The 12,328-nt window shown below is 39.2% G+C and overlaps 1 protein-coding gene across 8 annotated transcripts in view; it reads right to left on the bottom strand.

The window, feature by feature from the left end:
* Nucleotides 1-728: 728 nt before the first annotated feature.
* The window catches only part of Ipk1 (Inositol phosphate kinase 1), a 73,639-nt gene continuing 62,039 nt past the window's right edge, over nucleotides 729-12,328 (bottom strand). For all 8 annotated transcript variants that reach the window (XM_083095327.1, XM_083095326.1, XM_083095328.1 and 5 more), the window contains 6 exons: nucleotides 11,022-11,226; nucleotides 2,752-2,957; nucleotides 2,224-2,649; nucleotides 1,920-2,138; nucleotides 1,467-1,843; nucleotides 729-1,027 (listed from right to left, as the gene is read on the bottom strand). In XM_083095327.1, coding sequence (XP_082951453.1) covers nucleotides 811-1,027; nucleotides 1,467-1,843; nucleotides 1,920-2,138; nucleotides 2,224-2,649; nucleotides 2,752-2,957; nucleotides 11,022-11,226 — 1,650 coding nt within the window. In that variant the 3' untranslated portion in view covers nucleotides 729-810. The remainder of the gene's footprint in view (nucleotides 1,028-1,466; nucleotides 1,844-1,919; nucleotides 2,139-2,223; nucleotides 2,650-2,751; nucleotides 2,958-11,021; nucleotides 11,227-12,328) is intronic.

The raw sequence follows: 12,328 nt of genomic DNA, 5'->3' as shown, positions 1-12,328 counted from the left end.
TAACATAAATATGATGAGCAAAAGTCGTACTTCTTCGCTATATTTTTCAGTAATATAGAAAAGAAATAAAAGAATTAACGTAAAGTTTTAAACAATTAATCTATGCATCTATTATGCGATGCGAGCATGTTTATATGTGTGAATGGATGAGTATATATGTGTACATTAAACAATAAGAAAAGACGCAATTAAAGACTCGTTTTACTATTAAAAAAAGGAGATATTTCAAAAATTATTCAAAAATTAATGATTAATTGAGCAAGATAATTGTTGCTTTGCATTACATTAATTTAATCATCTTGCTTTTCTCGATTGTATGATTTGAAAGTTGAATAAAGTTGGAAAGAAAGAAAGAGGATTAACAGAAATAATTGTATATTACATTTGGATTGTGATAGATTAAAAATAACACACAATATTATGTATATATAGCGATGAAAAATTAAAAACGAGAGTCAAACATTGTTTCTTTTTTTTATTATCTATTTTTTTAACAATATATGTCAATGATCTATTCTTTTTTCCTTATTATTTATTATATCCATTCAAAAGTAATTTCTAAGATGCATTAGGCTCTATGAAAGAGATAATTATTCTGATTTAATTATTTATATTACGCAATATATGACGAATCTACTTAATGTTACAGAAAGGGATTGAAATTGAAACGATTAGCTAAGAGAATAGCTCTCATTAGAAACAACAGTAATCAATCAGTATATCGTCAATTAAGTGCTCATATATATTCTTTCTTTGTATATATATATATATGTGTGTGTGTGTGTGTGTGTGTGTATATATGTATTCTCTTTATACTGTATTATTACTGGCATCGCTTCTCTGGCAATCATCTACATCTTCCAATAAAGAAATTACGGAATCAAAAATATCCACATCTCGTTGTCGATGTTTCTTGATGGAATGAACACTTTTCGGATCCAAATCCGAGACTCTGACACTGCTTAAGAAATACAGTTGCTCCGAAAGCTTAATCGTATTTTCCATGGGCACTTTTGACAAGTTTTCCCTGTGTAAGAGAAAAAACACAATCATCAAAAAATTCATTACCTCTAATCAGTTATCTGATACATATTTAATATAACGAAAGTAATCGTCCGCTTGTTGCATTTTCATTATTAATGCGGTAAATATTGATCACGTGTCATATTTTGTGAGTAATTTTACACACATTTTATAAACTAATTATAATTATATCATTTAGGATCAAATATTTATAATCAAATAAAATGAAGCAATTGCTCGTCGTAATGTCGCATGTTGGACATATTATACGATTTGACTAATAATTATAAAGAATAATTAACTAGAAAGCATTTTCCCCTCACAGAAACTATTGTATAAACTCAATTTTATCAGTTTTGCCTTTGTTGGAAAATTTATGCAATTGTCGGACGCTTTGAATACGAGGTGAAAATACGAGCTATTGTCTCGAACAATGCACTTACGGATGCAATTCGCGGAAGGTCATTAATATCGAGCAATCTCTGGCAGTGGCGAATAAAAGGTAATTTCGTAACGTCGATAAATGTTTGGCGATAATCTGCATATTTGCCTCTTGCTCGTCATCGTCGTTGGTTTTCTGATTATGCAAACTTGTGTTTTCATAAAATAACCGATGCGAATCTAGGTTGGCACTAATTTCTATTTGCGACGTGAAATCGCCATTTACGACTATTCTCTTGACATTAGAAGATAAGATACACTTTGAACTGGCACTGTTTCCTTTAGAATTGTCATCGTATTTTCTTGCAACATTGTTGCTTTCAAGAAACGTTTCAGAATTGACTTCTTTCATGTATTTCGTTTTCTGAATGACTGCATTCTGAAACAGAGAAACATTTTACAATGTACTTGTGCATTCTGATAAAAATTTTGCATTAAAAATATATATTACATACCGTAAATTTACCGGGTAAAGCACGAAAGATTGCGCTGACGTGAGTCTCGTCTCGTAATTTCATCAAATCGTCATATATCGTATCGTCATTCAGTGACGATGCAACGTCGGAATAAATGCCGTAAATGTAATTGGTATTCACGTAAGACAACTGCTGCATGTTTCGAATTCGCTCCAGTACCGAGTTTCTCGGCAGTTCATCGCCATTGAAATTACAATTCTGCGAAATGGCAAACATTACACATATAATTAAGATATTAGATAATTATTTCGATATATAAATTATGAATTATACAAAATCCTACCTTTCCCGCAAGGCGAAGGTAGCGTTCAGCTCTCGCGACTGTGTCCGGTTCGGCGCAGAATGTCGGAGCTTGGTTCGCGGATAGGAGAAAATTACAGCAAGCGGCGGATGACTCTGTCAGCTGCTCTTGTGCGAAAGGCCGCGTAAGGGCGGCGTACACCAAACTGCAAAACTCGTCGACGTTCGAGCATCGAGCTCGCTCGCTGCTCGTCGTCGCCGCATTCCAAAGCCATTCGTTCAGCACGTCCTCGAGATCGTTGAGCGACGATTCTTGATTGTAGACGACGATGCCGTCCTTAAAGATTCTCAGGTTATTTTGCGGTGACCTCAAAAGTTCCTTCACAGCAATTTTCATGCGCGCTTCCGCTCCAGAAAACAGTTCGAATGGACAATAATTGCTACAAGCGGCAATGTCTCCCTTACGCAGCTAAAAAAATTTGTATGGCTCATTTTAGTATCTCATTATTTCAGTGTCACAATTTATGCAAATTTTATTACTTGTAAAAATTCACTAAGACTCAACGTTTACCTTGGCATACTGGTTGAGGCAATACGGGCATACGGGAAATTTCCGCTCCGCCTTTGGCAAGTATCCCTGTTTCGGCTTTATCTCCACGCAGAACGTCGAACGACTTCGAAACACGGTTTCATCGATTTCCAACCGCAAATCCAGAAACGTGTAATCCGGAAACTTTGTGGCGTACGTGTCTGTGATTACTTTGTGTTGGCGTTTCTCTGCAACAAACGAAAACTATGAGTGCCTCGATTACTATCTCTATATTTATCTTCAATGCATTCTTTTATCGCTCTTATACGAAAGAGAATACAATAAAGAATAGATTGGAAATATATTTCCCAAGATAACCAAGGTTTTTTCGCTCAACAAATGTGAAAAGTCAACATAAGATGCATATGTGCGTATATAAATACGGTCGTAAAACTCTACTAAATTCTAAAATAAACCTCCTTCGTCGAGTTATATCGAACGAAATGCGTAGGTGTGAAACATTCTTACGATTCTCGTGATGCAGAAATAGAAGAAAGTCACGCGAGTCGCCGCGATGCCGAGAGAGCCAAAGGTAAATATTTAAAGAATAATGGTAGACTAATTTTGTTCGTAGAATATAACGCGCCAAATATAAGTGTTGAGAGAATTTGTGATTTTTATTACGTCGCTCGCAATCAAAGGTACTAACTGAAAACTAATTTAAATAAAAAAGAAAAGGAAAGAAAAACGCAGACATAGAAAATGTAAAGAAATAAAGTCTGTGAATCATAACGAGCATGTTAATAGTTACAATTAGTCATTCAACATATTAGGTGCTTTCCAATGGAAAGCACCTAATATGTTGAATGACTAATTGTAAGACAAAGATGCGATACTTTCTCCGATAAAGATATCAAAAGATATCCAAGTATCATCAAAGCAAAGAAACGAAACGCCACGTATCTTTTCCCGCGTATTGCCTTTTCTCACAACTTTTATAGATGTATTGGTAGATACGATAGTAATCAAAGTACAATGAAACGCATTAAACATGTCGCAATATTTTAAGAAATTACGTTGACGCCTCAATATCGGAAAAATATTCTCGATATAGATATTGAGATTCGAGATTGAATGAAAACCACAGGCTCGTCGCGCGATATGGATCTAAACACAGCGCGTAATCTCTCCGTCCCGGACGATTGAGCGACGATCATTTATCGGACGTAGCATAAATGAACGAGCGCACGGTTAAACTTCCCCTACGCGCATTTGCCTCCGTCCGAGATACACGCGGCCGTAAGATATCGCCGCAATTAAACGTGTCAAACAAAAGTTGCCTCGTTATCTCGCTTATCCGGCGAGATATTCGGGTGGCGTCCCAAAATTGTACACCATTAATCGCTATCTCGTAAGAAGGAATGTTAATGGTCGGATATACAAATAGCGTAGTTGCATCACAAGAACGTGCGTCGTTGGAAAAGAATGTGTACGAAGGTAAATGAGTCACTTTAATTATGAGCGCGATGATTGCCAATCTACCGATATCTGTCGATCGTTGATGAAATCTTGAGCAAAGAGAGAAAAAAAGGATAAAAATTTGGTCTCTTATCAATAATCAACTAAAAAAATTAAACATGCGATGTAAATGTTTTATTTTTTTTCGTGTCGAATATTTGTCATCCATCGCACACAAATACATCCAGTGGCAAAAATTTCTCTTTGCGTGATATGCGAGAGATGTTCGCGTCAAGGGATAATGATACATGGTAATTTTGCTAAATGTCGTGTGCGCGCATTTAAATTTCGTGCATCGTGCGCAAATGATTGTTGATCGATCACGCGTGTTTTTCTCTTCAACAGAAAAAAAAACTGACCAATTGATACGAGTAAACGTAACTCTTTTTAAGAGCCATTTCCCGTTTAAAATTTCTATCGAGTAATTTTGCGAACGTTGTACGTCTATTAATATTAATATAAAAATCGTTTATTATCTAAACGAGCTTTAAAATAGAAAATCTTTGCCTAGTTAGCCTCGCGAAATGCACACATCTTGTGTATTAAATTACGTCTATTACGTAAATTGTACCTTTTTAAGATGCAATTTACGCACGTTAAAGAGGTCAATTACTCCGACCAGCCATTTTCGTTTAACCTTATACGTCCGTTCCAGTCTACATCAGTATTGTTGACTATATCGAGAAAAGACCGATTACATCACGCTATATCAACGTTCGATGAAACGGATAATCGAAATATTCTCACGCCCAGGTATAACATTATGCATTTCCACGTCGTTAATTCTCATTGTCCGTTTCTCATTATCGATCGTCGAAGGCGAACTGCTCAATTATTTATAAATGAAATAATTCTGAGACGAATCGCGATACCGTTCAATTATATAACTTTGATCGAGATACATATTTTTTTACAATTTCCTTTTATATTATTTCACGCTCAAATTGTTCCAAGCGTAAACGAAAGTGTGCCGATCGGATATTACATTTTTTTCATTCAGAATTATTATAAAACTATACCAGAACGAGCGACAAGTGCATAGCGAGCGATATCAGCGGCGGCTATGCCGTGTAGGTTTACACAGTCTCTGTTTACACATTCCTCGTTTCAGTCCTTGAAAATAAACATCCGATATACGGCCGTTCGATCGCAAAAATACCCTGCGACTGACGTGGGTCGATCTCTCTGAAAATAGGCGATATCGAGGACTGCCCTCGAAAGCGGGAAGCGTGGGCGGTTAAAAAAAGAAGAAAAAACAAAAACAAAAGGAAAGAATCCCGCGAGGTTGTGGCAATTGCGGCTCGTTGCGTTAACGCACCTGTGCGGAGAGAGTTTACGCGCAAGGTTTACACAGTTGCGGGCCGATAAAAGCGCGGCGTTACACGCTAAAATGTTGAATCGCAAGAATCTACAGAGGTAATTACATTATTTCGCAACATGAATTTCATTTACATATTAATCGCTTCGTCGCGAGGAAACCGGGAGGTCCGCTTGCAGCCGTACGTATATGTAACGAGTCATCATTTTCATACGATATCTTTTTTTTTGAAACCAAAGTCGCGCGTGGGATGCCGGAAATTGCGATGCGCCGTTTTGGTCGTGTATTTTGCCGAGGACAGGAAAGAGGAGAGCGGCCGATCGCGCCGTTAATTAGACATTAATGAGAGCGGTCGGTGAGGATGCACGCGCGATTCGGTTTTGCACGGGCGCATTAGATCAATCTGGCGTGTTATTAGTGGAAACGACGACGCACGGATGAACTTTGCCGACGATCAAATTGACGGCGAAATTGCCGCTATCAGCGGCGAATTTTTCCCGTCTCCGCGTCGTTCGGTAATAACGCACACGCACACGCACACGCACACGCCCACGCGCACGCTTCCGTGCGCTACACATACGGTACGACAGAAAATCGATACTGCCGTATCGCGCGGGTGCGCAATATCGTCGGAGATAACAACGCGCGATTTTCCAGCCTGTGTGCGACGCGGCTTTTAAATAAAAATATCGACAGTCGCGTGAGAGTTTCACAATGTGTATATAAAGGGCAGCGATAACCCGCGCGAATAGTAACCCGAAAGCTTTCGCGTTATATCGGAGATATGACACGTTGTACAATGACTTTATTTCGATTAAACTTTCAACATATTTGTCAGAAGAGTAACAGCGAACCGATTAATTGATTCGCGCATCAATCGGAAACGTAATATCGATATTTCAAGTATTGGCGCGATACGCGAGGTAAAATTTGAAATTGCGGAGAAAATATCGAGAATCTCGCATCATCAAGCGATAGGAAGAAATTAAATGCGAATCGCGGTAAAAGGATCGTTATTTTTTTTCTCTTAAAGCATCATTTGACTTTTAAAGACACCTTTTCCCTTATAGAAATTACTCGTTACGTGCGAGCAAATAAGATAATTGGCCATGTTTCCTTTTAACGATACTCCTCGAAATAGCCGGAGCACACACACACACACACACACACACACACACACACACACACATACACACCGGTCGAGTAAGATCTCGCCGCTGGAACCGCAACAGCTTCTCGCGAAATATATTTTCTAGCCCGGCGCCGCGTAATGTCGTTTACCCTCGTCTTCTCGTTTTGTAATCGTCGACCAAGACGCGAGAGGAGGGCGGAGATGGCTTCTATTTCCAATCGTCGCCGGAGAAAGTGCCAACGCGTCGGAATATCGACAAGTCCGCGAAAAGAAAAGCGGAAGAGCCACGGCCGACCACTTGTTGCATCCGCAATCGCGACAGACCAGGCCGGAGGATGGACTTTTGGTCGGTGAAAAAAAAAAGGATTCGGTAAATCGATAAATTTATCCGGATTTATTCGCGAGCGCAACGAGACGCAAAGCGGAAAGAAATCGCATCGTATTACGTATGCAAATTTCGCCGATTCGATTGGAAAATTCAAGCGGCAAACTCGATAAGGTATAAACTTTGCAACCTCAACCTATAATAACGTATAAAAATCGTTACCTTATACGAGAACAAAAGGCTGCGCGAAATTGCCTTCTCGTTGCAAGGACACGATTAATCTTCGTCGTCCTAATTAATATAAGATGGGATTAATTCGCAAATATGTACGCGAGCGTGAAATCACGATGGGACATCTTTCGATTAGCATCTCTTCCCGAGCACCCTCGTACGCAGCCGCGCGTACATCCTGCCTACGCGTACCACCCACCCGAGGGTTCTTCCACGATGCTCCCTATTTCGCAAAGTCATTCAAACAGATTTCCGGTGGAAAATATATACCGGGCATTCCCTCGCGTGTCGGATCGACGCTAGCTTTGGACACCTGCGCATAAACAACGGTAGTTGACGCCCACGCGGGTAAACGAGTATCTATCGCGCGATTAATCCGCGAACGTTGAAACACAAATGCACGCAAACTACCTCCTTGCACGAATAATTCGAGCGTACAATATTGATTATAAAATAAATAAATAGAGCTAACGAAAGCCAACGCGCGATAATTACACATGTACGTGTATGCGATTCTTTTTTTTCTTATTCATAATATTTCTCCTTCTCTTTACTGTTGATATTAATTACTTTCGTCTCACTGGTACTATTTGTTTGCTCATCTCCGGTTTATTCGCTATAACGTTACGTTAAGTCTATAAAGTATCGTAAAGGTAGATTAATTATCAATATTTTAAAATAATCCCGATAAGAGAGAGAGGAGCCGGCTTTGCGCACACATGATCGATGGATCCGATAAGGCGCGAACGACGACGATCGCCCGGGGACGATCTCGCATCGAGAGAAGAGGGAAGTAGTTGCACGAAGGTGAAATTGTCGGAGCGTTGCATACAATGGGCGGATCTCCTTCTCGCCGATAGCGGATGATAAACGTCGCTGCATTATTCAAAAATAAATCCGTGCGCGCGTATAATAAATGTTCTCCAACAAAACGCATCCTACCGAAGGGCGAGGGTAGGCTAGAAATCTCCGCGGGATAGAGTTTGGTTTCTCTCATCGAGCAAAGGTGCCGGCGTTTCTCTTCTATAGTTTTTTTAGTTTCTATAGTTTTACACCTTAATATTAATTGACTGCGTTTATCGAGGCTAGTGTACGATTTTCCCGAGAGAATCGTATCGTCGTATCACTGAACGAAGGTCCAAGACATTTGTTAACTATACTTGTCAAAGATGTACGAGCAATTCTATCGATCTGCCATAGATATACGACGATAAACTTATAGGTTTTAGATAGGGGAATGCGTGAAAAGTAATAAGATTAAAATAAAATGTACGTTAATGGGATTAGAACACTCGTTATCAAAGCTTAATCTACCGTGATAACGCACGACGGTGAAAAAAATATTTATATCGATACGAGTATCTATTAACTCGCAGATTTTTCTTCTATTAATTACTATAATAATCCAACTTCTGTTGCCGACGTCGTTCACTATTATCTACACGTGTATACGGCGATGTTATTTATTATTTTCTATCTTTTACACTTATTAATCGATATCGGTACTTTTTGCGCGCTATCGAAAGTCGAGATAAGAGAGGTCTGATATAGATTTCATTGACGTATTTTCCTCTCAGTTTCCGCGTATATCTTTTTTCATCTTCTCGAAATCGATGTTAACAAAACGGGGACGAAATTTTTATAGACGACAACGCACGATGCAAAGACTAATGAGAAAGAATCTATTCACGTATCTTGTTAAACTTTTACATAACGTGTTTTTCTTTGACGATTTTTTCGTCCTTCGTCTAGATCGGTGATCTCGCATTCAAGATGATATTTAAATACCTAGCCTTACACGCGCACGTTGGCTTGTCCGAGGCAAGTGTCCTTCTCGACGGATATCTCGGGGTCGCGGCCTTTTCATAGGAGTGACTAATCGCGCTTGGAAACGTGCGAATATGGTGGCTACGAGAAACGCATCTCGCGCTTCAATTGAAATTTCTCTCGCAGATTAAAAAAGTGTTTATTTTGTGTGGAATTTCTGGATAAATTAAGAAACGTGATCGAAATATGATTTACCGCGAGATACGTATATCTCTCGAGGGATTAAAAAGAGATGAGACAACGCGCGAGAGTCAAGGATTCGCGAGGCTGGCTTTGAGCATCATCTCGAATTCTTCTCGTTTGATGACATCGTCTTTCAAGAGCACGTAGCTATAAATGAAGAATGTGAATCGCAGCCTGCGGGAGCCACGCATAGTAAATTTAGTCCTTCGAGGCGATTCTTTTAATTCCGAAAAGCTCAAACGAAAAGTGCCAGTCGGGACAGAGACATTTGCCTGAATTGCAAATCTCTGTTCAGTATCAGTCAACAGGTTATATTATTATTCAGTGATGAAATTGCATCTTTTATTTCTCGAGAATGCGTGACTCGCGATTAATTAATGTTAATTATTCTCAAGGAATAAACGCGATTTTCGCTATAATACGATATGATAAATATTATTAACAACCGCAGAGATTCTCTTTCTTTCTCACCACATATATGGCTTGTCACATCTGAAGATGTAGATACATAAACGTTATGGCGTTTTTAATCGTTGGCATCGATCATTGTCGAATAGGAAGAAATTTTCATATATCGCTAAACATTTACTCGCCGTCTACGTCTACAAGAGATCGTTTCGCGCAGAGAATGATTTTGACAGGCGCGCTCTCTCTCCCTCGAATAGAAAGTTGTTATCGTCGGGATAAAATGTGAATATATAATTATCGCGCCGCACCATTGCGATTATTAATGATGACAGTGATGTATAATTCTCTGCGATTTAATGTAACAGAAAATAATGCACGTGTGTATATCATACATATATTTTTATCTCGATAATATTTATGATTTTGGACGCAAAGTGTACACTAGGAAAATGTAAAAAGAAAAGAGATGATTTTCGATAATATTCTCGAGAAAATACTCGATGGCATTGTAATATTTGTCCGTCTATCCGCTGTGATCGCAGATATTTTTTCGACATTTAAATTGCTATTCGACGTGAATTCTGCTACCGCGAAAATATCTGTACGGGATTTATGAAAACAATCAAGTTTCCAAATTTATTCAAGTCATCAAATTTGGCAAACTTCCATCAAGATGCGTTTATGAATCTTCAAAGTCAATTTATCGATTTAAAAAGTTGTTCGAGCTTTCTCTCCTGGACACTTGATACATTTGTAATATTGTAATTCGATATTATCGATCGGTGCACGGTTGTCCATGTCACACCAAGGAGAAATAAAACGTGGATCGGCTCTTGTTTACAAAATTGCAGCGAAAAATCGATGAAATTTCAGCTGCAGGCTTCTCGCGTGCGCAAGAAACTTGCTATCCCGGAGGGAAGCTTCGGATGCGCATTACATATTTGCATTCGGAGCATCGAAAAAGATAAGGTGGCAGATGTACGAGTATCGAAAAAGAATAAGTCAGCGACTATCTTGATAAAAAAAAAAAGAAAAGAAGAGATGGCGCGATCGAAACTAGTTATAATCCACCTGAAAGCACTTGTTCCTTTTACGAACAGCACGCGATTGCACATAAATATTAAAAATCTACCGGAGAAAGTGATATTATACGGGATGTTCGATAATTACTTACAATCACGGAAAAATAAAAGGAACCAACGAGAAGATGAATCGAAAGCTGCGAGCAAATTGAATCAATTTTCAAACTAATCTACGAAATAAATAAATTTTCAAATGTGATTAAAATATAATTTGGTGAGAATTTTCCAAGTATTTTACGAGGAACGATTGAGCAATATTTCCGATATGCGTGGGAAGAGAATTTATACCTGGACGATGAGGCCGGATGGCGTCTGACAATCTGGCTACATCAGCTGCATCGTAACAAACAATTTGAGGGATCTGCGCGTAAGAGCCCAAAAAACAGGAAACCACGTTTCTGGCGTACCACACCTCCCGTTGCACACGTGTTTTGCCGCCGTCCGGTGAAACCTCGTCCGGCAGCGATTTCCGGAATCGTATTACTCTGCGCTCCTGAAAGGCAAAAAGTAAACCCAATAAAGCCAAGTCGATTGCATCCGACATTTCGCGGAGAGCATATTTTCTTTTGGCGAATATAACTGCGTCAAAGTCGACTATAAATGTAACGTGTAATAATCAATGATTTTAACTTTAATATTCTTGCGCAGCAACGCGTTATAAATAAGCGCGCGCAAAATTATAAATCGCAAAACGGAAACACATTCGATAAAAATGTCCAGGGCGGACGTCCGTCGCGGCTATTTTCTTCCCGTTGACAACGACACGATCTCGGTCTTCGCTCGACAAACTACCCGGCATTTTCTGTGCACTTGGATATACGTGGTCCGCGTTATCAAGAATAGATCAATCGTCTTTCAACCTGGCGACGTTGAACAAACGGCGTATGTAGGTCGACTTTATGAAAAATTCTCGAGTTAAAGATAATAGGATGGGTCGCGGCTCGCCTCGTCTCTTGTTTCCAAGCACATGTTCAACTCTGTCTTGTCGCCCCGATCGAATTGATCGAAGCTATTAATCATATGCGAAGGTAAGGTTCTAGGACACTCTGTTACCCGATTCGTTCGAGCTCTCTAATTTTCAGTCCATGATAAATATTGAGACATCAATACGCGCGCCTAGTCATTTTAATTTTATCTTTTTCATCTTGGACCTTTCACCATATAATATATCTTTCTCTCGCTAATTTCAGCCGAGAAAAAATGCAATTTTAGACATTTTGTGCTCGGACTTTGAAGCAATGTAACATCATATTAAAAAGTTATTTTTCCGAAATAACATTTGCGATAAATACGTTTTTATCTCGATACGAAAGCGCCCGGTCGACTCTCTCATTGATATTCGGGATTTCGAAAGCCAGCCGTTACTCGCAACAATTTCGCAAGTCTCGGACAAACAGGCGAACGTAACTGTTACTTAACAAGCATGGCGCGTTCAGTGTCGTGATTTTCGGCACGTTAGTCGACACGCTCGATCGAGCCGCGATCGATAAACGCATCACGGACCGTATCAGATTTATTAGTCTTACAAAGAAAAATGAGTAACGATTCTATACGTGACTTCCAATATCTCGCGTTCGTTTTTGCAATTTCAATCC

Source organism: Camponotus vicinus, unplaced genomic scaffold (assembly GCF_025532165.1).
Source record: "Camponotus vicinus isolate PSW18456_S1 unplaced genomic scaffold, iyCamVici1.0 SCAF_3, whole genome shotgun sequence".
NCBI lineage: Eukaryota > Metazoa > Arthropoda > Insecta > Hymenoptera > Formicidae > Camponotus > Camponotus vicinus.
This window is presented reverse-complemented; position numbering and strand designations above follow the sequence as displayed.